Here is a 27,735-nt window from a genome sequence, read left to right on the forward strand (position 1 = left end):
CTTCGATATAAAAAACCGGGTCCGCTTATCGTACCCTACCCCATCCATTTCTTTTACTCTTTATATATATATATATATATATATATATTTTACATATTTTGTTAGCTTACATATTATAGTAATGAGATAAATCATAGAAACAAATACAAGAAAAGTGAATCGGCTCTAATGCTGAATTTTTTAATTTTTAAAATAAATTTTGGCTTTTGCTCTTAAAATAACTATTATTTTGATTACACATTGATTTATTAGTGCCTAAAGATGGTTAATTTTCAATAGCAATTTAATATATTGCAAGATTATTATTGAGCTAAAAATACAAAACTGAATATGTGAAAAAGTATGAATTTAAAATTTGTGTGGTATTAACAAATTACCACAATACAATTATGATGTTTTACACATTACATATTTATCTTGAAAACTAAAATAAACAATCCACATCAGTTGTAGAAATCAACTATTGTCACAATAGAAATCAACTATATAAGAGTAGACAATACGAATGTGATTCATATAAGTACAGTAATTCAGGCTATTGATACGTCTTATTTAGCACCTAAGTTATTTATTTCTTATCCAAAACATTCCCTATATGAATTAATTAAATTAGTGGGGAAAACCCAGGAATTTTGTTAATTGTGGTTTTAAAAAGGTAAGGCACACAAAATTAGAACATGTAATAATTTTTTATTGAAACTAGAAATATTAAATGTGTTGAAGAGGGTTTGGTGGTAATGTAAAAAAAACTACATTCACAGTTTTACTTGAATGTAGGATTTAACAAAAAATAAGGGTGTCACATTAGTTTCATTTTACAAATGACAAGAAATTAAAATAATGAATTATCGCATTTGATACAATTAGCTCTAGGAAAATAAATTTTAATAATTTTCATTTATAAAATAATAAAATGATTTCATAACAAAATGAAACCCTACAGTCTTTGTAAAGAAAATATTGATTGAGTGGTTAACTTAAATAATACATCAAGGTATTATAAACTAAACTAGCTCTTAAAATAATGACTACAATAGGTGTTTTGGCAACACAGTGAACATCCAAGATAACGGATAGTCAGTATCAAACAAGATTAATGTAATCTGATCGAGACACAACCCAGGACAAGAGCCACGCAGCAGGCTCCTCAGTTGTAATGAACAACTTGTTCAATTACGACACCGAAATCAGGGAATGGATCATCCTGAAAAAGAAAAAACCAATAAGAATATAATTTTTAACAGCCAACTGTCAGTTCTTACTTGTTTATAATAAATACTATATCTATTATAATTACTCAAATAAATCATCTGGTTTAGCTAAATTAGGCATTAAAGTGAAGTTTGTTTATTGTTAGAATTTATTTTGGTTTATAACGATCGTATTGTATAACACAATTTGAAATAATTAGCAGATTTCTGTCCCATTAAAAGCTAGTCTTTATTTAGTTTACCAAGAACTATGTTTCTCACAATAAACAGTACAGTTAATTTTTTCACAGTAAAACTAAAACTCCTGATATTTTGAATTCGAGGAGATCGGCGTGATTAGTTCTGTTCTGCAAACTGAAAAAGAGGCAGCACTGGATGGTATCATCTTTCCGGAGTTTATAATCTCCTGACCAGCAGTGATGGCAACCGTTTTCAAAAGGTCTTAGGTCATATTAAAGGTGCAAAAAAAACCCTAAACAAAAGGATTATTATCGGCTGATAGCCGGGCTAAGTGTGTGAAGCTCCAGAAAGGCTGATCTGTAATATATCAACCACCCTAAATGCCAGTTTTCCTGCTGAGCTAGCTATTTTCAGACTACCTCTTGTTGAGAAAAAATGGGTTAAAATGATAGAAACATCAGTGGCATTCATAGATCTTAATGTATCTTATGATACTGTATGGAGAAAAGACCTAATAAAATGTTATATTCTAAAACCATGCCCATATCTGACACGTCTTCTAAGCTCTACAATAGGTAAGATTGATTAAGGACTGCTTAGGAGAACAGAAAGTGCTTTCAGGCAACTGAATGATGGTTCCTCAGTGCTCTGTACTGTTCAAAGCGTACACAGCCAACATCCCACAGACAGTATACAGAAAGAGTTCATTTATACAGACGATATTGTTCTGGCTTATTAACACAATGACTTATGTCTTACAGAGGTAACACTCACAGATTATCGCATGGTCCTCATACCTTGAAGGTGTATCCAAACCCTTCAAAGACAGTGCTAAACGAGCTTCATTTAAATAATGGATTAGCAAATGCCATTATTGATGGTGACCCACTGAAGTATAATGAATACCCTTAGTAGAATCGACATGATGTAAAGAGTGCTCTTTGTGTACGTTTTCAAGAAGTCTGGTCAGTCAAAGTAGAAGGCATTAAATAGCTAAGAGGTTTTAGAATTGTGCTGTGAGAGATCTTTCTGTAAACAATTGTATCCTCCGCTTTGGTGTGATGGCAATACTTTGTACGTAAGACCAAATTTTATTTATAACATATGAATGGCTATATGTATTCTAAATAATGAAGCCATAAGCTAAACCTGAAAATATGAGTGGGTATTTTATAAACTTCTTTCACTTATTTAAAATATTAAAAAATTTTATATACACCACTGGAATATGAATAAAAACATTGGATAAACCCAAATGGGTTAATCAAGATTCAAGATGTCTTTATTGGTCATTAAGCAACATAATAAGTTACAATAGACTTTGTCAAACTATTGGGCAGTAATACTTAACAAATTAACAATTTTAGAATTAGAGACTTATTTTTAAATTAACAGGAATGTTGCAAAAGACATAAGAACTTACAAAACTAATAACTGGTATAAATAGAGAGTGGTTGTATAAAATTATTTAAGAAATAAGAAAGCATTGTAGGGTAAAATATATAAAAAACACAGACTGAACAAGAAACACAAATAACATATACAATTAAAACTCAATAAAAAATGTAACAATATAAATATTTAAAATATGTAAGTCAGGTGGTTAAAACATAAAATCTCCAAACTATAAAACAAAAGTTAAAACTTAAAACTTGACTAGACAAAATTATAAACTTAAGGAACTAATATCACAGGCCAAATATTCATTCACTGAGTAAAATGCCTTTTCTTTAAGCCATTTGCTTACAACTCGTTTAAACCTATTTATATTTACAATCCATCCTCCTTTTGGTAATTTATTAAATAGTTTTATTTTCATATATATGACTACCTTTTGTTTTTTCAAGCCTGGTCCTTGGCATTCACAAGTGGCAATCACTTCTTTATTTTTTTTCAAACTTCAGCTTATTTAATTTTGTATAAAGTATAACATAAAACTAATTTACTTTTAATAATAATGAATCTGACAACATAAGTTATTTTAGTTGAAATTTCAAACTGAATATTAATAGTTTTGAAGGTAAAAATCACAATTTAAAAAACTTCTATTAATGTTCTTCAGTGAATTTTGTATTAACATCATCATTGTATTCATAAGCCTACATTATTTTTATGTATAAAAGCCAAAGCTCTGACTGACTTACTGACTATTCTCTTATTAACATACTTCCCTTGTACCAGGAAATGTAACATTTAGCACCTTTTTTTGCTTTTTAATACAAAAAAAGTAATGGCATTGTAATTTATACATATTTATTTTGTTTACAATTTTAAAGTGATTATAATCTCCATTAATAAACATTAGCAATTTTAGAACTTTGCCATTTAAAGTATCCAACCAATAATTATTAATTCATGTACTGAAAGAAATATTCACTGTAGTAAGAATATATTTAAGAGTGTTTTCTTGTCACTTGATGTTTAGTGTAAGCAAGTAGCTGTCTGGGAATTTGCCACAAGAAGAAAATTCTCCTCTCCCCTCACGTACATATTCAACTGCTTCATGTACCTCAAGACCAATGCCGAACATATAAATGTGAAATTCAGATATACATAGCTGTTAGAAGTACTTGGTTTTACAATATCTGAAAGGTTAGACAGTTAGATCCAAGATTAACATTATAAATAACCATATCAACAGAATGAAAGCAAAACTATCAAGATTCTTCATTAAAGACTGACTTACCCATATAAGTAGTAGAAGAAAGAAAGGAGATAAAAGGCAAGTTTGATCCAACCTTCTCTCTGACACTTTATGAGGGTATCAGCGTTCATGATGCTGGTGGGGTCGTACAGGCCCGGACCTGACATTACTGGGCGACTGCGATACCTGTAACATACAGCAAAACTTGAAATTGCATTCACTAACCTAGGTCTAGCCAGAGTATCACATTATGATAAATTAAACACATAAAGCCTGTTGCATTGCTGTCATTATTTTCAAACAACTCAAAATTAATTAATTTTCAAGTAAAAATAATGATATGCTTTTAATTTTAGAGAAATAATGATTAAATTATAAACAGTACCACTAAAAATATCTTTGTTTTAGATGTGAGCTTATCAATATTTATAATTCAATATCACAATATTTTATTGAAAATATGTTGATATTGCATTTGTTTTTCTCTTGTTTTAACAAAAAAGAGGCCAATGCCCTATTAAGCCTTATTTTGCTTGGTATCAGAGGAGGGAAAGGGAAGACCAGGAAACGCAGTTTAAAATCCCCGACTACAGAACAGGCCTATTTTAATATAAGTAAATACTAAGTTTTGTACTTTGTACTGTATGAGCTCAATTTAAACTTGATTTTTTGAAAACTATTTTTTTTTCCTTTATGTAGTTGTTACTCAGCCAATGTTGAGGATAACTCTAAAATTGTTAACACAAGTAGACCAAAATGGTAGAGTACTTAAAAGATTGAAAAAGGACAAAAACAAGTTTTGAAAATATAAGGGAATGTTTATTAACATAGTGAAAATAACACATTCATAAAACCATGTAATAAAATTACTTTAAGGGGCTAAAACTTAAAATTAATTATCGTAAAATATACTTCATGGTGTGTGTTTTCATTTGATTTTTGTTTAAAGCTCAGTGAAAAATAGTACAGGAATGATGTGGACAAAAAATGTCTAAATTAACATGCCTGAGATAGGGGAATCCCTACCCCCTTGAAATGTGTTTTTTTACCTTTAAGTTAATATGTATAAATATAGTATTATCACTGTATTTAAAGATAACTCCATCTAGGAATAATCTTTTACTTGCATAGTCACTTGATATCATATTAGTATTCTTTTTACTTATTTGGTTTATTAAACTTGTATTAAATACACAATTATGTATTACTTATAAGTAAAAATAAGTAGGTCTCAATGACAAAATCACTGACCTACTGTCTGGATTTCATTACTACAACTTCAAACACATACATACTAAAGAACAAGATAATCCAAAATCAATAGGACCAAGTGTGTTTTGGATAATTTAGGGTAAGGCGACCACCAATAAAAATTTTGGTTCCAGTTGGTTCTGATATCAAGAATCAAGAATCATTTTATTGTCGTCCCACATTACAATGCCATGACGAAGTCAAAGAAATTAGATAATACTAGGTTTAGCACTTATGGTCATAAGTACATGTCAGAAAACATAAAAAACTAAATTAAAATACAATGTCAATACTGCCTGATAACATCTCATCAACAGAATAAAAAGCTTTTTTCTTAAGCCATCTTAAAACAACATTTTTAAAAACTTTACACGTAATATCTCTACAGCCTAATGGTAACTTATTGAAGAGCTTTTTCCCAATATACAAATACATTTGCTGGGTTTTGGTGAGTCTAACATATCTTAAATCTAGATCAATGTAAATCTAGATCGACTAAGGGTCCAATGTAAATACAGGTTACACAATGAGACATTACAGCAAATTCTATATGAAAACTTAACATTAAAGAAAATTAACAAACACAAACTGATATCTAAAAACTGATCAGAGATGTCACACACGTACGCACCTACATTGAAAGTCGATACTTGCTATTTATAGCCTTAGTATGTAATTACTTACTAGTACTGGAAAGCAAGCATTATTATATAAGTTATAGTTTTAACTTTGTTATGAAGGAAAATTTACACAGATTTATTTGTTAAAACGTAGTAATATTCCAGTACATTCACACAAACATCACAACGAGCGACTACGTAGTCTGCCTTCTAAGCAGCAGTTCACTACTACACCACCTATGTTTCTTAGTCGACTAAGGGTCCAATGTAAATACAGGTTACACAATGAGACATTACAGCAAATTCTATATGAAAACTTAACATTAAAGAAAATTAACAAACACAAAAGAATCTTATACTGTGCTACAATTATGAAAATATAATGTAAAGTAACATAAGGTTTGGGTTCAAGATTTGAAAAAAAAGACGAGTCATCCATTAAAACCACTCCCGGTCTTGCGCATAATATGCATGCTCTATCAGACTAATGAGAGATATTAAGACATCAGGTTAAAGAATGTCAAATTATAAACAATCTACTGATATACACACACACACACACACACACGCAAACACACACACAACATATATAGTTTAGTAATGTTTTACTCTTAATACAAAAATCCGGTATATAACTGTTCTAAAACACCAACATTCAGTATAAACAGTATGCAAGTTTTCGTTGTTAATGTATTAATTGTAAAATTAAAAGTTTTTTATGATTAAAATTGCATAGCACTCTGCTCAAACCTGTTGATGTGGTAGGCAATGAGAGGAATGTTGAGACAGAGTGAGAACCATTGACCGGAGAATACAAACAAGATGTTAAATAGGATATGTAGCAAATACTCTGGGATGACAAGCTGAAACAGAAAACATTTCAATTAAAACTATAATTTTTTAGTTTTAAAGTAATTTTAAAGAACAACTGTTTAAGATTATTAAGTATATAAAATTAATATTCTAAACAATGCTTGGGAGGACCTTGATGCTGATATTCGTACATTTAATTGTCAGTGCCTGGTAAAAGTTGTTTGGTACCAGAGAGCAAGGCTGTTTGGCATCATAAGTTTAAAAACAGAGTTTACTCCTGTATATCTGGTAAGAAAAGAGAGCATGACTGTTTTTCTAACAAGGGAGATTGGGAGTATAAAAGATATACGCATGTTTCACAAGAACAATTAAGAACCAGAAAGGGAGGTTTTTCTCTGACAAGAACAGTTTAAAAGCAGAGCATAAGATTTTTTATTGGGCAAGAATAGTTTGAGAGCAAGGCTGTTCATTTGACAAGAACAAGTTGGTAGTACACAGAAGGCATTTCAGGCTAGAGCTGTTTGGGAGTACAGTACAGGGCTGTTTATCAACCAATCTATTTGGAAGTTGAGAGAAAGCTTATTTTCCATCCAGCCCTGTTTGGCAGCAGAGAATAAGATTATCCGTTGTAGCAACTGTTGAGGAGCACTGTTAAAGTTAACTTTTTATATGGAGCTATATCAAAGCTGAAAAGAAAATTACGTTTTGGTTAGAAAACTGTTCAATAATAAGCAGGAAGAAACATGCTGAAAAAGTATATCTCCCAAACATTCATAGTTTATGTTACAAATATAAATCCATTTCAAAGTAACCTTTATTTTCTGGCAGACTAAAAAGATCAAAGCTAAAAAAAATTTTTTTCATCTGAGAAAACCATTTTATTTTTTAAAGAAAAATTTTATGAATGTTTAATTTCAGTTTTTCAAGCCGACTTCAGTTTACTAATTTAATTTAGGAGATACCCCAAAACTTTCCTGAAGTCCTATAAAACCTATATTATATTCAATATTTACCATGAGGTATTGAAACATCATTTTATAGTATGTTATAGAGTGTAAGCGATCTGATCTTCAATATGTGTAGATAAATGAAAACAATCTATTTAATTTTCAGATAGGCACTTGTAATATCTACATCATACATTTAACTTACAGGATTGAGACTGTTGCATTGGTCGATCGGATTTTTGTAATCTTTTCTCAGCTCATCAAATGCAATCACCTGCAAAAATTACATATTTATTCTTAAATTTATAATATATGGGTTGTTGTCTAGATATATTGATCCTTTCACAAGGTCCCCTTCACCAATATCTTTATCAGGATTTAGTCTTTCTCTATTATTACAAGTGTAACTCAATCATTATCCATATAGTTATCAAATTTTTTTTAACCCTTTAGACTCATTATATTGAGACTAAAAAATTGAAATTCATATTGCTATGATCACTTTAAACTAACAGGTTTTCAATGGTTGGCCTTGATATTGTTCTAAAGTGCAAAACTTCATTCAGAAGTAAGACAGTTAAAAATTTAAAATGTTACACCAAATAAAAGTACATTATTTATTTGACACAATGCATTTGAAGAAATAAATGGTTTAAAACTGTTAATATATTTAAAAATGTGCTGTGGATTTACCAGAGTTGTTTGTTTAGTTAGTGGGCACAGAGCTTTTCATGTTTGTAAGCTACTTTAATGAATCTGTGTTGACTAACCTCCCAAATGAGAGAACTTGACATTTCTCTTCTTAAACAATCATATTTTTTTAACTCAAACCTGGAATTTACCCTAATTAATCAATAAACGTATTAGAACTTGGGTCAGAACATGTTCATTAGTTAGAACAACACTACACACTCATGACTGTGACTCTAGTAACTGAAGATTTAAACATGAATCTGAGTATTATGTTTGAGAAAAATCTAATTACAGGCAAGAGTGACAACACACAGATATGTGACATAAGCTGGCTGTACAATACTATTGATAAATTCACAACAAATATCTACAAAGTCTTCAGAATCAGAAGGCTTTATTCTTGAACACAGAGTACAGAATTGGTGTCAATAAACATTATAATACTTAATGTACATGAGCACAAACAATGTTTGATAGTCATTCAAAATGAGCAGTGAGCCAGGAACTTGTTAATCGTTTATTTTCAAACAGGGCAGTTCTGTGGGATGTTATAATGAAGTCTTCTGCATTTCGTATTGGCCGTCCATGAAAATCTTTGTTTTTTGGTGAGTCAAAATTGCAGGCAAGTGAAATGACATCAAGTATATACAGGGGTGTAACAGTCAATATTATGATTCTTATAAGCGTCTCTACAGCTGTCATATGGCAGTAAGTTAGTTATGATTCTCAGAGCATTCTTCTGTAGAACTATGATTCTTTGCAGATTTTTGCAAGAACTGTTCCCTCACAGGACTATACCATACTTAATACATGTCTCAAAAAGTGCAGGAAAAGCCATAATTGTTGTCTCAGGAGTACTAATGGATTTCACTCTTTTGAGAGCAAAGTTGAGTTGATAATTTAATTGATCAACATTGTTATTCCAGGTAAGTTTATATCTAAGGTGATTCCCAAATGTTTTGTGAAATGCACTTTTTCAAGTCCAGGAACTCCACAAACAGCATCCTTGTGTCTTTCAAGTGTTTTGTTGTACCTTCATTGAACACTAGGTCATTTTTTTGCTATTGCTGGCTGAAATAAATGTGGTAATTTCAAGTTGCTCTATTCCATTAACTTTGTGTGCTTAAACCTGGATGAAGAAGACTTATCTGCTCAAGTCCTTGCAACAAGATTATCGGACCACTGAGTCCAGATATGTGATATTAACACAAGGAAGAGCAAAACTCATACACAAATATGTAAAAGAAAAATACACAAAAACACTATGAAAAACTAAGACTTATACTGCAAGCAAAAGATTGAAGCAATGTGCTTTGAATACAATATGCTTACAGTGCATTTGAACTATTCCTTAAAACACTTCAGCAAGCAATGGACATCACCTGTCCCTTTTTTACAGCAAAGTAATTATACTAAAAATTAATGAAATTCAAAGACTATCTGAAAGCCTTAAACCAAGCAGTTCTCACAGGACAACCAGAGGATAAGAGAGACAGCACATAAGAAGAAAACATATTACCTGAAACTTAAAACATTTCGAAAAGAACACATTGTCAATATTTTAGATGAGATAGACAATAAGATTTAAGTCTTTTGGAATGTGATTAACCTGGAAAGAAGGATCCACACCTCAAACTCTCTGCTACATACTTTGACCTTAGCAATCAACCAATCTCAACATCACTAGAAATGTGAATGTTTAATGACTTCCTGCAACATCTGCAGGAACACTGTGAAGTTGTGTCAACAGCTAATTTTCAATATATCACAAAACAATTTCAGTCGACTATCAGAATTAGACATATCAAATACAACAAAGTATCTAGACCTTACTCTAGACAAAACATTATCCTGGAAGCCTCATCTGGACAAACTCTGCCAAAAACTTAGCTCTTGCCTTTAGGTATAAAAGAATTTTTCCAAGAAATAGACACCACTTGCCTTCACAAACTCCCTGAAGAAAACCCCAACCTTACAGTTTGGCTTCTTCAGTGGCCCTTCTACACCACTTAGAAATTCCTGGACTGGAGAACATACTTTTCATAGAGGAACTAAGTGTTATTGTAAACTTCATATCCATATTGATGAAAATTCTAAACTTGTTTATGAATAAAGAGCACTGTCTATTGTACAAATTGTAGTTATATATCATATTTTAAGTGTGGTCCAGGCTTAAATTGATGCTTTGATGTAGCCACAAACAGATAAATTCAACAAAATAAATTGAAACAAATTTAAAAATTAACTAATTTCAGATTTTTGTTTTGAAAATATATTTTTGTTAATACACAGATATCAGATGGAAAAGCGTGTTTATGGATGGAAAAGGTCTTCATGACTTTTTCCAGGTCTTAATGATAAAATGTCCTATTCTTTAGTTTTCCAGGCTTTTTATATTAAAAAAGCAACACTTTTTAGGTTGATGCAAGTTTTAAGAGCTAACCAATGGTTAATTAATACTGCAATTTCTTTTGAGACTAAGCCTGGGCTTCTTTTTCAACTAAAGAACAGTATTGTTCACATTCTGAAAAGGTTCTTGAGAAAAAAATTGTAGGTGACCATTTCGTACCAATGTAGAACCAACATGTTCAGGTACACCATATGTTTCAAACTTTAGCCTGTACTGATGTGATGTATGATTGTGATTCTCGTACTCGTGACTTGCATTCTGTGCTGGACTGGACTCCAAGTAGCTTTTGGGTATGTTTGAACCCTTTTCTTTCCCTTCTTTTCTTATTTCTGTTCTTTATTTTTGTATGTATTAATACCTCCCCCATCCTAATGAAGAAGGTAGATTCCAATTGTATAAATGTTTTGTTATACCTTTTGTAACATGTAATGATGACAAATATCCGAAATCCTGTTATCCCTTCAAACCTTCCATCATCAATAACAAACATTAAACACGGAAAGAACTATTGATGAGTTGATCCATCACTCAATATTTTCTTATTGTAATGCAATATGTGAAAAGTTTTGAATCTCTCCAGCAGAGAAACCGTACATTGATCATTAATACATTGTTCACCATAGTGTGATTATATTATTCTGTGTTCCATACATGCAGACGGCAAATAACAGCCAATTGTTTAGTTTCTACGCCAAAGAAATTTAATCTGGTGGATTCTTACTTTAAAGTCTTCCATTCAGAAAAATCAACTACAACCTTTATTCCTGTGTGTATATATTGTGCCAATGTTGTGTGCAATGTTTTCTAAAATAATTGGATAGTTTTTAGGCAATTTGAAGGATCTAAAAACATTATGAAAAAGCCATTTAAACATTCATTAGTAATTTTTCTCACAATACTAATCTAAAATAAAATGTTTACGTTTTACAATTTTATACAACTTTTTACATTTTTAAAATACTTTAAATAAATTAAAGACATTCTTTAAGTCTGTACTCTTATATTTACATAAAATTGTTACATCATAAAGTTTTATTTCAGAATATTAAAATCCTTTGTTTCAGATTATTGTGTTGATAGTCCTTTGAGAACTACACGCTCCACAATTGCTCACGATTTGCAATTTAAACCTCAAACTAGGGTTATAACACATTCACCCAAGGTAAGGAAAGCATCCAACAGTTTAAAACAATTGACAGTTTGTGAAAACTTGTCAAATATTTGCCCTTTTCCTTCACTTTAACAAAAAAACTTACAGTCTTGTGAAATTAAAGACCTTGGTTTAATGAGTTTTTCAAATAGTAACTAACTGCTTAATTATTCTTTGGAAATGATCATGAATTTGAAAGCAAGGGAGAGAATGCTACTAGGCTGCACCTTTAAAATTAGCTTCAAAGAAATCATTTCCGTGAATAATATCTTGAGCCACAAACCAACACTGATAAGATGAAGTTGATAAATTAAAAGCTCTATGGTCTAGATGATGAAACAATTTCTCTCATTTATCTTACTCCGATTCCAGTAAGCATAACTAAAACAACTCATTTAAGTTTAGGAGAAGAAATGAACACTTGAGTCTAAAAATCTCTTTTCGGACATTTATTTTTAGTCTTTATATTAAAAGTATCTTTATACATGATAAAACTCAAATAGTAACATGTCAGAGTTTATAAAATCATTTCAATTCAAGTGTGCACAGTGCATATGCTAAACAGCGGTTGGCCATAAATAGATCATTCTTAATGAGAATACTTAAAATTCACATTTTTTTTTAGAAAAGTACAAAATATAAATATTATTATCAATAATATTCCAACATTGCATTTTGGCAGGCTGTTTAGAGTCATTAGTAGATTGATTATATTGGCACCTTTCCAATAAATTTACGTTTGTTTAGAAAAGATCTCTCTAATATCAGTGATCAATGTACGGATATCATGGTGTAATATGTTCCACAGTAATATCCTATACAGCATACTTTTGAGAATCCAACTGAAAATAAGGAAGTTGGGTATTCAGTTGGGTACTGGTATAGGTTACACTGTAAACAATTTAACATCTTAATAACTTATAATTTATGTAGGGGCTAAGGGTATTAGGACACAGACTTTGTTGCTGTAACGTTTTTTTTTTAAATTTCTGAAGAATACTAAATTTAGTTGGAAACGTTAAACTAATTTAAAAAAATGTGTTTTTAACTTTCTTCTCACGTTGACTAACACTTTTTGTATGATTGCTATCTATAATAAATAATAAAGAAATAAAAATTGATATGATATAAATATTTACAGCAGTCAATAATGACCCTAGTTGGAATAACTCTTGATATACACTGAACAAATAGTTCTGAGCCTATTAGAAGTCATGCTGAATGAAGCTCTTATTAAGTTATATCTTATTAGTAAACGGAAAAAGTGTAGGGTAATTTAGTTCATTACACTTTCAGTGAGTGAATTTATAACGTACACTCATTATTGTATTTCACAAAACTGGAGCATTATGCTTCTATTAAATTCCTTTCAAAAAGAGAAATGCTAGTGTACAAAATGCCTTCTACATTTCAACACTGGACTCATTTATTAGCCTTTAGTTGCTGAAACGATTCCTGCTTGGAAATTTAAACAACATCACACAAAGTTCAGTGAAAGTCCACAAATTAATATTGGAGAACCAGAGAAGTAAAATGTGGAAAATAACCCACCCTTATAAAAGATACGAACAAAGCATTTAACTTGAGACTTTATTTGAAAATCAATAAATTTATAAATTAGTATCTTGAATTGGCTTAGAATCTTTGAGACTAGCCTCGTTAGCTCAAGTTTCAAGTAACTGTCTCTTCTATTAGTATGTTCTTACTTATTGTAAAAACAAATTTAAGACATTCATAAACAAAAAAGAAAGTAAGCCAAGGCCTTCTATTTCCATTTCATAACTAAGTGTACTGAAAAAGAACCTTGCATTTTTCCACATAACATACATTTCAAAATCCTAAATTATATTTCTCCCTTAATTTTTGGTTGCAGTGCTGTAAGATTTCTCAAATGTATTTCATAGATTCAAACACCTTAGTATTATTTAAAATATATATAATTAATAAATTTAATGTAAATAATTAATATATATATATATATATATATATATATATATATATATATATATATATATTTTAAAACATTTAACTCTTGAGCCATTTATAATTAATGCATTGGATGTTTGGCTGCTGTATTATAGTAATCTGTCATCAGCGGTCTAGTATAAAATGAGACATCTCACAAAATTATACAGTAAACATTTGAGTAAAATTGGCTCTTAAACTGCACTGATACTCTTAACCTTTTTGTTATCAAAGCTTTATTTGCCTTGTTTGTATTAAATTTAGTAATCAGTAAGACGATTTATTTATCTCAAACAAACAAAAAATAACAAAATGCTTTAAAATGTGTGCAGCTTAGTTTTATCTGTAAGTATTACAGGATGGAGGAGAGAGAGAGAACATATTTGTTCTATGATACTAGTGTTATAGGTTTTTAGCTGTTTTTTGTGGTAATATACTTATTTATTTAGCAGTTGTCCTGTTCCTTAGTTCACAGCAAAGGTTTCTTACAATACAAAATTTTATTATAAACAATTGTCATTCTAAAACAAATAAATAACAATTCACAATCCAATAGTAACTTTTGTTGTATATTTTATTTTGTTAGGCTTTAAATAATTTTTGGACTACGTTTAGAAGAAATCCTTTGTGTTCTCTTCCAGTTTCCTTGATAATTATTTTCAAAAATGTACATGTTTCAAGTCCTGTACACCAATGAAAGATATTCTGTCTGCCACATTAATTAACTGAGACAAAAAAACCTGGCTCTTCAATTTTACGTGATAAGAGTTTGAGCGATTAAAATTTATTAGCGTGTGGCAAAGTAAAGAATATAAATCACTAAATATAACTTTCAGGACTATACCTACACCACTGTGCTAGGGTCTCACCTTGAGAAGTGAAACCACAGTAAAAACTGACAATCACACAATGTAAGGTGTTGTCAACTATCTCCTTAACCAGTAATTGCCTTGGGTATGCAATAATAATTGCTCATAAATTAATATTTATAATAAAAATAAAAAAACTATTTTAAGTTGATGGCCTCTTAGGGTATATGGCCCATTAACCTTGCCCTAGTTGGACTATAGGTAAATCCAGCACAGGAAAATCCTGAGAATATTGGAGTTCTTTGACATGTTAATGGATAAACCTCAATTCTTCTCATCTATACAATTCCATTGAAAGTTCCAACTTCTCCCAAAGTATACTAGTCAACTACATTTCCGATACCTTTGTATATGATTTTATCTGCATTCTGGAACTCATGGTTTCTAAATAAAAGAATCATCTATCGCTATTACATATTATAGGAGATGATCATAAACACCACCAAGGTCTTTTACGACCATTGAAGTTATTTCTTCATCTCATCCTGCTAAGAACGTTGCCAGGAAAAGATTTGGGGGTGGATGGGTTCAAGACGACTGATATTTTTCCAAAGTGGACAGAAAGTAAGGCAAGTGCAGTCAACCGCTCATTCCTCATTTTGTTCCTTAAAAAGTTCTTGACCCATTTCCATGTTGAGAACAATCTTTCAGCAGTATATGTCAGTTATACTGAATTATTCTAATAATAATATAAATTGAAAATTTTAGGAGGGTGAATCCGGACCCCTTGCTGGCTATGTCCTTGCATCCCACGTCACAGCACCATTTTTGAAACTTATTAATGGAGACATCTTCATGTACCTTTTAATAGTCAGAGATGTTTCATAACATCTCTAAAGATAGAAGAAAATTCATTTTCACTACATCAGACTCTAAAGTTTGTATTCTTCCAGGAGAATTCATCGGATTTCAGAGTTAAGTGGAGATGATAGCAAGAAGTATCAATCTGTGTACTATACCATTTTAACTCACTGCATTAGCTCAGAACTTCCAGTACTAGTTGAATCATATCCCCTTACCTTCCAAGATGTCTCCATCTGTTATGATCGTTAATGGGAATACAAACAAATCACTATACCTGCATTCACTACATGATAAAGCTCAGAAATCCCAACAGTCTGTGATGTTTGTTCCATTCAACAGGGATTTATATAACACAATGCCTCAAGATGGTGGAACATTCCAATTACTTGATCCACATCTTGTGACCATTCAGTTATTTATCATCTCCATATCTCATCACCTACCATATGACGCATTAAAGGAAGGTGTAATTTAGATAATTTTAATCGGATGACAAAATGCTCCCTATTACTGTTGAATTCCCTTAAAGAGGGATCAATGTAAGCTATGTATATTATATATCAACGTAAAGAACCTCATTATTCTCCGTCACTTACTATTTATAAAACCTGTGCAGAGGTGTCAACAAATTGAAACCTCAGATCAGAAATAGTAATGGGGAGTATCCAAACATAATAAAAATTGATTTAATTCATCATGTGGGTTTTAACAGACACTCTTAAAAGTCAAAGATTCATGAATTCTTAAAAAATGTATGCCTCAAGATGTTTTTTTAAAGAAATTAAAAAAATGATACAATAAATAAAATATATATGTTTGGTATATACATATATATATCAAAGTTATCCATTTAATGTCTCTTTCCTTTTGTATGCTCATCAAAATTAATGTACAAATTTGCTAAATCTGATTGAATTGCAATGCAATATAGCATCTCGTAAATCCAATGACCACAGAATTTGTGTAAAGTTGCAATCTTTTTTACCATCTTACATATTAATTTTAAATTCAACATTTTAGTACCCATAAGTCTCAGTTCATAATATCAATTCTTTCTTTATGTGTATTACCAGAAAAGAGCAAACTTTAATTTTGACAAATCCATTTAATGTTTTGCTCACATAACATTCATGAGAGTTGATATGAATAAGACACCTAAACATATATGGATTTTAAAATTAATTTGAATTCTGATTAAAATATTAAGATAATTTTGCAAAATACATCCTCAAGGCCTGTGTAGGAAGCATATGTCTACCTTATCCATAATTGAATAAAAGATTAAGTGTAATAATTTCAAAAGAATGATAGTCAATTAAATACATAGGTGCTTGGTCTTTATCATAGTCTATGAATATACATTTGATACCTATTTATTAGTTTGATGCTGTTGTTTTTATCCAATCTTTATAATTTTATTTTTACTATTAAATTTGAAACTGAAGCAAACCCTTAAACTGACAAAGTAACAAAAAGGATCCTAGGAACTCTTGTTCTGTGTAACAACCGGTCTATCTAATTCCTGCCTTTATTCTATTTCTTAAATTGAATATTTAATTGGCCTAATCACCATATAAGTAATCTCAAAAACCAATAAAAATTACAAGTTCTATTCAAAATGTATTAGATAAATTAGAATTCCAGACTTTTTCAGGTAATCAGATACCCAGAGCAAATTGATATTATTTTCACGTATTTCATTATGCTACCTAATTTGAAATGAATGTTTTTACCGAACTTTCGATAGATTCCGAAGATAGTCTTAGTACTAATTATGAAATACTATGAAGGACAGAAATAAAAATATGTACTATAACAAAAATGTTCACATTTTTATTCACTATTGAAAAGAACAACAATTTTGTGCACAATAATACAAAATCTGGCACACACAACTAAAAGACTACATCTTGTTTTCATATAAACACTCAAAACATATATCTGAGACTAGCATATTAAATGTAAGTATAAATTGCACAACCACTAGAACTGTCATTGTCATCAGTGTCAAATTTAATTTTCACTTGATTTCAAGAAATAAAATAAATAAAAACATCTCTAAACTTAGAATATATGGTAACACTGATAAGTAAAACCCAAAGTCAAACATACTATAATTAATTTTGTATGTCAATTTCAAGAATACCTTACATGCATGTTAAAACTATGTAAAATTAGTACTAAGTTGTGATATATATTATGAATTGTTTAATTTATGAATGAAATTAATATAAATGATCCAGTTACAGACTAGTAGACAACCTAAAACCTCCGTTTCATGAACTTGTCAAACATGTATATTTAGTGAATTGTAATTAAATTCTTATATGTGTACACTTCAACAAATTTAATATAAATTGAGAAACATTTTATGAAACACTAGTAAAAATTACAATTTGTTATGCCAAGTGTTTATATTTTTGCTGTCATAAAAGATATGGCTGTAAAGATTTAATTATTTGAACTTATGATTATGCAACATTTATGGTAATACTAATTTTTAGTGTTTATGAATTTAAAAATTACTCCATATAGTTTTATATAGCATCCAAGCCAAACAATTTTGTCTTCTTTCATATAGTGCACTGATGACAGTTTGAAAGGGTCTGATTTTGAATTTAATGGACATTTACTAACATCATGTATTGGAAATTACAATTCAATAATAAAGTACTGTATTTTTGTAGAACATTTTGCATTGTTCACATCATAAAACAAATGTTTGCAGTGGTAATTTTAATTTTACATTACTTGCACAAATAATTTATATGATGACATCTTCCAAAATAAAGTGGCACAGTTTTAAACCTAATTTATAGATTATCATTAAAGCTTTAACGTTCAAAACATGTCAAAAAAATGCTAACACAATTTAAATCTTGGAATATTTTGGTCTCACTGTGAAGAGCCATTTTTAGTCAATATTGTTTGACCAAAAGATTTGTTGATTACAAAGCCTCCTTGATATCCACGTTAAAATATTTCAAGATTTGAATTATATTAGAAATTATTTGTCACGGTTTGAACCGGAAAATCTTGATGATAGTCATGGACATAGGTTAAGTCTAATAATTAAAATGTACAGAGTTCACTACTGTGCATTTCTCAGGAAAATCAAGAATAAATATTACAGGGACTTTAGAATAAATTTGCTACATTAAAAAGTCAAAAAAATTACAAATAAAAAAACATTATAGTTAATTTTCTAAAACATTTGTTTAGAAATAGTTATCTCTAGTAACCACTTACTTGATAACTTTATTATGAACAAATTGCATTACTTATGTAGGCTAATAGTATTGTATGGGCAATAATTTTAAGGAATATCTTTAAGAGGACACATTATCCATGATGTTTCATTATAATCAATTTAAGCTTACCAGGTGGCATTTTCACAACAGTACTGGTGATAATTAGACTATATGACAAATACTTTTTACACATATTATATATACGTATCAATGATACATATAACCATCAATGATATTCCATGTGTTTACTGTAGCTCCTGGCATCTTAACGTCATTACCACTTAAAGCCTACATGTATTGTTTCATTGAATAAAAAGAATTGAAATGATAATTAACTAACAATAACTGTCGACAAACAAGTATTTGGTTCTACTGTCTTCTACTTAAAACAGTGTGTAAGAACAATATCTGGCAACCAACTAATTTGTTATGAATTATAATCATCGTTTTGATATTAAGAAACCATCAGTTTCTAAATTGACTAGACTGAAATTAATGAACAATAGCCTACTATAAGGTATATAGGCTAGGCAAACTGTCCAGTTTATGTATCACATACATTTAAATTTACAACAACCAAAAAATTTATGGTGTATATTAAAATAATCAATCCTGAATACTCTTTTCCTTGTTTTAGTTTTATGAATTTTATGATAAACTAACAGAAATATAAATAATATAAAGCTGGACTGTATTTTATACCACTTATTTTTCTGCTTAAAATTGATTTTAGTTTAAAACTGACTAGGCCAATACTAAAATAAATTTATTTCTGAATTAGTAAAAAGGAAAATGCTTTTATAAAATTCACTAAATTAGGTTTTAAAAATAAGTAGTCTAGAAATATATGGTTTAATTACAATTAACTAGGAAAAACAATATTCTGATTGTATAGAAGAAAGTACCAGAATAAATTTATCAGCAGAATTTATTATTGATAATATTTGATAAAGTTGATATTAATGAGTTCAGCAGATGCTAATATAATTGAAAAATAATATTACATTCACTGAATAAAATTTAATACGCCAATTTAAAATTCATGTTTCATTAACAATTAAACTGGTAAGTTATAATTCCATTTAAAACATATTTGTGCAGAAATCATATACCTGCTTGTTCTAATATGTCTTATATCGCCTATCGGTTGAAATTCTAAGACTAATAAACAATGCTGTTTTGCTAAACCTGCTCACAGCCCACATATTTTATATAAATTAAACACAAGGTACCTATATTAGGCCTTATTTAATTTGTATTAAGTGTAAGTTTACAATTAAATACAAAATGGGTATAGTAAAAGACTTAGTACAAAATCTGTAAATACTAAATTTACACACGTAAGATTTCTAGAGCATTGCTATAGCAAATAGCAATCCAATCTGGTTGGGTGGCCCCCCACTGAATCTGATTAATTTCTCCAGTTGCACCTGTGTACGCAAGAATAGGGTCTTCTATAGTTTGTGACATACACTGGATATCCCAAATCAAAGCTTGCTTATCATCAGCTGCTGTACACAGATGGCAAGAGGAATGGGGAGCCCAGACAACACCGTTAATACAAGCTTGATGGTTCTTCAACTTTGTGACAGGAGTACATGGCACTCTTATGTCTAAAATTGTCACTTCACTTGCATTCATTGCCACAGAAGCCAAATAGTTTGGGTCTTGTTTGTTCCAAGCTAATCGTAATAAAGGGGTACGAAAGGGATCTTCATATATAATGGTTGAATGCTCCAGGTGACGGAGATCAAACATTCGAACTGAACCATCTGCACCAACCGATGCAAATACATCTCTTCCACCTCCACCCCGACTAAACACAATGTCATAAACTTCTTTGTCATGTGCAATAAGCTGAGTTTTGACATGCCCGGATACTGTATTTATAGTTCTAATTGCCTGTTTTGTTTCTAAACTCCATATGGTACATGTTGTATCAATGCTCGAAGTTCCAATAATATTTGGATCAATATCATTCCAATCAAACGATGTCAATGGAGCACAAAAATCAGAGTTTTTGTTATTATTAAGTACACAGTGGAGCTTAGTTTCACCTTCTCCTGCTTGCCAAATCCGAAGATAGTCTCCACTAGTTGAAAGAAGGTCAGGAAATATACCTTTACCATCAGGTATCCACATTATTTTTGTTGTAGGATATGGATGGTCAAACACACTGTTGACCTTAAATTTATCTTCATCAAGGGTCACAATGGCAACTTTATTGTTATATTCCTCCACAAAACTACCTAAAGCTAACCTGAACTTCTTATCAGGACGCAATGACCAGTTCATACTAAACAAGGGCCAAGGAGCTTCATACTTATAGATTTCTTTGGTGCTAGTTGCTGAAACACTCAGTGCCATTTTCACTCAAGTACTTGGGTCTTTTATATCACAATTAAACAATGTAAGTCCAAATACTTCAGAGCTTTGAATGAATTACGTGAACTTAAAAGCACGATTGTTACAAGAGCCAAATCCGTTGCAAAGCATCAGTTCTGTCCACTTTCAACTGAATAATTGTAAAAGCATTAACCTAATCAGCATCTAATACGAGTAGAACAAATCAACTCTTATGTACTTTTAATTTGGCTCCTACTTACGTGAAATATTGCGAAGAATATTAAAAATGCATCAATAATCAATGCAATTATATATGAGAATGCAGGAAAATTGAATACCATTTTTGAACAACGAACAAAACTTTAGATTAAACTTCCAATCAAGACTCGAGAATCACTATTCATTCAATGATATTCATTACATTATTCAACCCAGTCATTCAAGAAGATTGCAACCGCTGAATCGCAGACCAACGAGAAACATTTTTTTCAGAATTGACTAACAACAGTACAATAGGAAAAATCACTTATAAATAACTTTGTGAAATCTCCAAGGAGTATTGTTGTAATGTGTTTAAGTATTGTTGGTTAACATGACTTATATTATTCTTTCACATAAAAACACAAGTTTATTCTGTTTTCATATTTACAGGTAAATGAAAACTGCTCTAAACAAAACTCCATTTTGTTAGGTCTGCCAAAATACAATCATAAATTTAACAAGGTAGGAGTACGCTACACCACGCGTGGTAACAGGCTTTGTTGACGCTGCGTGCAAAATTCAAATTTATACGTCATTTCATTCTCAAGGTGTCCTGCGAGTAGATAGATAAACAGGTAACCATATGAAAACGAAGTTGAGACAAAACGAAACATAGAACTCATTATTGTAGACATGAAGTTTCATGCAGAATTGTATATGTACACATTAAATCTTTCTCAACATGTCTTGCTATATGATGCATTAACATTTTAGTTTATTAAATTGGTTTTCGTAGAAATTATTAAATAATACAAATCTACACGCCAATTCACAATAAAATAATGTTGTATGTGTTGGAATAGTCAGGCTACATGTGTTAATATGTTACATGTTTGAATCTCTTTGGGGTATATTGAGTTTGTTTACAAATTTATTTATTCCGCTATGTTCTTGTTGTCATCATGGTTCTCCGTAAGACCAATGTACAAATATACGCTAACGCTCAGCCAAATCCTATGGAATGACGTGCGCCATCATCGAACTCAGTGTTCCTACATAGAAATTAAGCTTCGTACACAATTTCAAGTCTACAGTTTAGATCGTTTTCGAGATATGATGCGGACAGGCAATCATATAGACAGACAGAGAAACATAAAGGAAATTTATCCAGCTACATGAGTGATAGACTTCGCTAATGTTCAACCAATAATTACTACATTTTTACTCGATGAACTTGTTTTTTAATGCATGTTTTTATAGAAATAATCGTGAATATTACGCTCTTGTCTTATGACCGGTTTCAAACAAATGTGTAGCTTAACCAGCTTCAGCGAGTTAAAACATAACAAATTAAAACTCTCTTTTCATAGTTTTCTTTTCCATTTCTCTCCTGTGACAAAATTCCTGGGATGAAAAACTGTCTTATGTTTTACAAATCTGGGTTTTTATCTCCTCCGCTTATCTTACTTTCAAACTTTGCTAGTAGTTAGTTAATTCTCTTAAAATGTTCTGTCCAATCAGTACAATTTCAAATGTTCAGTACAAGAACAACTGTCCTGAGTATGCATTGTAAAATTGTTGTTCTTTAATCTGATATTTTCCAAAGTCACATCATAGTATTTTACACTTTTTCAGGGACTTGCTATCAATCACAATCCGGATCTAGAACGTCTGTTTCCTTTATGGCATAATTATAAAAACATTTCTGGAGTGATTACACACAAGACACAAGATTATTAATTGGATTTACTGAGATATATTAAGGTTTGCTCTAAGATGTTAAGTGAGCTGGCTGATGGACTCGGTTCCTGCGCACAGATTTATATCCAGGAGGGAATTATTTCCAACAATTCAATATAATTTAAGTCAATATGAAAAAGGTCTTGGAAAATAAATACAACGGTGAATTAGACCAACTGGACCATTGATTGTAGCGGCATAACAGGTATAGACAGACTCCGTTTCAACTGTACCAACCCCCTATTTTGTTGGCAAAGAACTCGGTAAAGTATGTTTAACCCCAAAAATGTATAAGGCGTATTTATTTGTGTTAAGAGGTTATTAAAATAATGAAAGGTGTGATGCCTCATTTTAAAAGTCTCTTGACAAAGATAATTTCAAAAAAATATTTAATTTGATCTTGGTGTGTAATTAAATTACACGGTGTTAAAAATCAACAAAAAAACAGGGGTTTCAAATTTTTACTTTAATGAACAACGTATGAAAAACCAAATACTGTTAAAAATAGCTTAGAATCCTTCAGGAAAATAACCAAGAAAATCCAGTTACCAAAATATTTCGACGTTTAAAAGTTATTTAAATTTAGGAAAATTTAAATATGTTTTAACCAAGAGTCGGATAGTTCTACCTTTCTCATGTTAAATTTCACAAGTTTGATGTACCTGTTTTACAAAGTATAAAAGATAATGTGTTAGTTTGTTTTATTTTAAATTTTGGGCCTTGATCTTTAATATGAGCAGACTTTTTTTAGCAAACAATAAAAATAACAAAATTTAAAACTTTTTAAAAATGTCTTTTTAGGTTAAATTTACTACTGAAATTTTAATTTTCTTTATTTTAGGCTTTCTCTGCTTAAAATGTGAAGCCTATGTTTTGGAAAAAATACCTTTTTATCTTGAGTGGTTTCTGAGAAAAGGTACATTGACCGTAAAAAAAAATTTCAGAAATCTAGCTGTTAGAATCTACCTTAGTACATTCCTAAACCATATGATGGGTTATCTGGGTTCTTCTTCTCTTCATAATGATCAAGACGTTTCCTTTTAACCAATGTTTGCTTTATTCTGTATTTTTTTAATTTCTTCTGCCGCTTTCTCAAGCTTTCCTGATTCTAACCTCATCAGCTTTCTTCATACTTCAGTGCAGTTCTTAATAGTCCAATTTTCTATAGAATCTTACATTTTTTACTGTTTCCTTGGTTGTATGAAACTATGGTCACCTAATTCAAGTGTACTTTTTGTAAAAAAAGTGCTTTTTAGCACATGTGACCATATTACGCTATTTATCGAATCTGCAGCATTTTGAGTCCCACCATGCAAATATATGCGGAGCAGGACAGAGTTTGTCAAAGTCCTTGAATATTGGCTTAAATTGTCATGTTACTAGGGCAAATAAAATGTTTACTCAGTAAAAGTCGTATTTGTCAATTTTTTTGCGACGATGTTACACGTACTTTCGTTTTAGGTCATAACTTTTTTAATTTATAACGGAATAGAATAATCTTTGTGTCTAATTTAGCCTTATTAATGCATGTATATTCAGATAAGAATGAAAAATATAGATTTTTGAGATTTTAATAATTTGACTCCCCTTAAATACAATACCATATTGTTTGCGTTACACAGAATTAAATCTAGTAAAAAGAAAACAGTTTGCATTGATACTGTAACTTTATATTTGATGGTTTCGATAGGCTACTGTAGGAAAAAATAACAACATTCATTGATTTTTTCCATCGTGTTTCTGTTTTGAAATTAAGTATTAAGGACAGTATTAAGTGCCGAGATTGATATTTTTTTAATTACGTATGTTACCTCAGAGTTGTTGTAGAAAGCTTTCCAGTTAACAAAGACTTGAATGCGGTGATCACCATGATAAGTAAGCTCATTTAGGAAGCTTCCCGGGTCACATAAGGATCTAAATGATGCTCCTCTAGGAATTATTTGACATGTTAAGGCGAATTTGAATAATTTGCTGAGGTGTATTTTATTCTTTGACTACAACTGACTGCACATGTTCTAGAGAATATAACTTCGTCCATACAAAATGGAATCCATTCTAAGTATTAATATAGGAGGAGTTCATAGAGTAACACTTTTAATTTGAACATTGCTTCACTGCTCACAGACACTTTAGAAAAGTTACTTGTTTGAAGATTCCTCTAAGAAGCCCCTGATACATGACAAGAAACAACGAGATGTAAAATATTGTCGGGATGTATTTCTATCTATTACCATCGTTTACCTCAGGGATGCAAAGAGATGCACTTGGATGGTTTAGAGTATTAGTTGTGTCTTGTGAGTTTGAGGCGAATTGGAATACAGTCTAGAGTAGCGAGAAAAAATAAAGTTCGTTAATTATGATCTATTACATTAAAATGTTCAGTTTGGAATAAGTCAAGATTCATTGTCAAGATTAAATGAATACCCCACTAAGAATCGGGACGTTCTCTTACAAAATAACATGTATAATAAATGGTCACTGTATATTATGTTCTAGTCCCTGTATTTGTAATTTTCTAAATACATTGGACTGTACACAACACTATTCCCTAAATATTGAATAAAAAATGTTCTATACAAAATAAATTAACTTAAAAAATCTGCAATAAAATCAAGGATCTAAAACGGAAAAAATCATTTTAATTTGAGAAAACTAAAGTTACTCAAAATCAATACCACAACATTTTTGATTTTTTAATTTTTTCCGTTTGAAATAAATTAAAAAGTGATGATGTGATTGACAAAATTGGGTAAACTTCGTGGTTATATACGGTAACACAAGTTTAAAAATGTAGCTTTCTTAGAACTTAGAACACGTTCTTATATGCACGAAATGCTGTCACTGAATTTATTTCCTGGCAAGAAATCTTAAGTACCAATATTTATTATTCATATTTCATATATGTACGATCTCTTATATACATAATGCATAGTATAATAGTGGATGTAAGTACAATCACTACATAACGGCTTATGCAGTGTACCTATTGATATTCAACTACTGAATTTTATTGCTATGATGTAAAAACTAAACCACGTGAATGTTTCCTTTTGTTGCTTATAAAACATTACACATTATATTTAAAAGTACTGCAGTAAGGCACATACGATGGATTGTAAAGATCAACTACTAGCGAAAATAATATGATGGAAAGAATAAAAATCCAGTAATCTCCATTTCTCGAGAATAATTCCAGCGTTCAGTAAACAAAATTAAGTTAAGGGGGAAATTCCCATTCCCATATGCTTCCTATCGGTATTGGTAGGCCTACTTTTAGGAAGGGCGGTACTAGTAGTGTTAAACTATTCTATTGCGATTTGTTGCAGGAATAACATTCATTAAATAATCAATTGAAATTTTTATTTTAGTCTATATAATTGAAACTTCTAGAGATAAAGCTAAAGTTTGAATACAAAACTGTTTGTTTTGTACTACCTATTACTTTGACGTAATTTGGTCAAATTTTATAAATTTCAAAATATACATAAATGTTTGGAAACTGAACTTACTTGGTTATATTTTGGAGGGGTACGTTCTCGACTATTTTGGATGGCATTTGGAGTGTCATTCGTTCAATAAAGTATCAATTCAAAATCTGTAAAAGGTGGTTTTGTAGATTTGTTAAACATCCTATCAATTAGGCTACATAGCAATGTAAATTGAAAAAAATGTTAAATCATCTATGTCAAAGGACCTTTAAATGAGTTATCACACCTTTGCATTTAAAAATGTCCTAAAACCAACCCCTTACCTTAAAAGTTACCCCTGGCAGATCTTTTGAGGTTAAACATACTTTGTGTTGTTATGCATAAAATAAAAGGATACACTGAAACGGAGCATCCATCTTCATTTGTTACGCCTCTACAATCAGTGGCCTAGATGGTCTGATTCTCCCTGTATACGATGTTATGATGATAGTTAACGATCTCGCGTTAATTACAGATTCATAGTTATCTAGAATAACTTCGATGTGAAACAAGGCTCTACCAAGAGTTCTTTTAAGCAGATGCTTTTAAACTCGAAACATTCTCTTCCCCCATCTACCCCTCTAGGCTGACAGAGGTGTATTAAAATACTACCCTGTTTTCTCTGCTTGACTGTATAAATATTTTATTCAATAAAATTTTCTTGAGTACCTAGATAGTTGGTGCCATTGTCACTATAAATTATTGCTGGTTTTCCTCTTCTAGCAGTGAACTTACGTATGTTTGGATAAAAGTATCAGTGAAGGAAAATTACGTGAGCTGCTCTTTAAACACCACGCTTGTATCACATCCACATCTCGTACAAAATAAGGAATCTACAAAATTAATTATGGTTAATTTGAAAATACATGCGTATTTCGGGCAATAAAGAATTAATAATTTGGAATTACTGTATTTGGATCATGTCGTTACACTTAACACGTATAAAAAAGATATTTTTTATTGCTCTTCTTCCTTGCATAATATAACGATTCTCCCTCAACCTACTCATTCGAACTCGCCGCTCAATGGGTTGTCTTGATTAACTGACATAGACCTGTTGGCACGTTGCCTTTCAGTTACCTTCATTTTGAGGGGCATTATTCCCTGTTCTCAAGATATAAACATAGTGAACTGACTTGTTATCATTGTCTTCCATAAGTTAATTTTGTACTA

At 30.7% G+C, this 27,735-nt stretch overlaps 2 protein-coding genes across 2 annotated transcripts; both read right to left on the minus strand.

The window, feature by feature from the left end:
• Positions 1-754: 754 nt before the first annotated feature.
• LOC124356910 (protein cornichon) lies at positions 755-21,617 on the minus strand. Its single transcript, XM_046808204.1, has 5 exons — positions 21,415-21,617; positions 7,872-7,940; positions 6,657-6,769; positions 4,078-4,221; positions 755-1,204 (listed from the first exon to the last, which is right to left on the minus strand). The coding sequence occupies exons 1-5, from the start codon at positions 21,493-21,495 to the stop codon at positions 1,174-1,176; spliced, it is 438 nt and encodes a 145-aa protein (XP_046664160.1). The 5' UTR covers positions 21,496-21,617; the 3' UTR covers positions 755-1,173.
• LOC124356908 (DDB1- and CUL4-associated factor 7-like) lies at positions 17,369-21,419 on the minus strand. The gene has a single exon (XM_046808203.1). It carries the CDS (start codon positions 21,173-21,175, stop codon positions 20,141-20,143), a length of 1,035 nt encoding a protein of 344 aa, XP_046664159.1. The 5' UTR covers positions 21,176-21,419; the 3' UTR covers positions 17,369-20,140.
• Positions 21,618-27,735: the final 6,118 nt, after the last annotated feature.

This window comes from Homalodisca vitripennis, chromosome 3 (genome assembly GCF_021130785.1).
Source record: "Homalodisca vitripennis isolate AUS2020 chromosome 3, UT_GWSS_2.1, whole genome shotgun sequence".
In the NCBI taxonomy this organism is placed as follows: Eukaryota; Metazoa; Arthropoda; class Insecta; order Hemiptera; family Cicadellidae; genus Homalodisca; species Homalodisca vitripennis.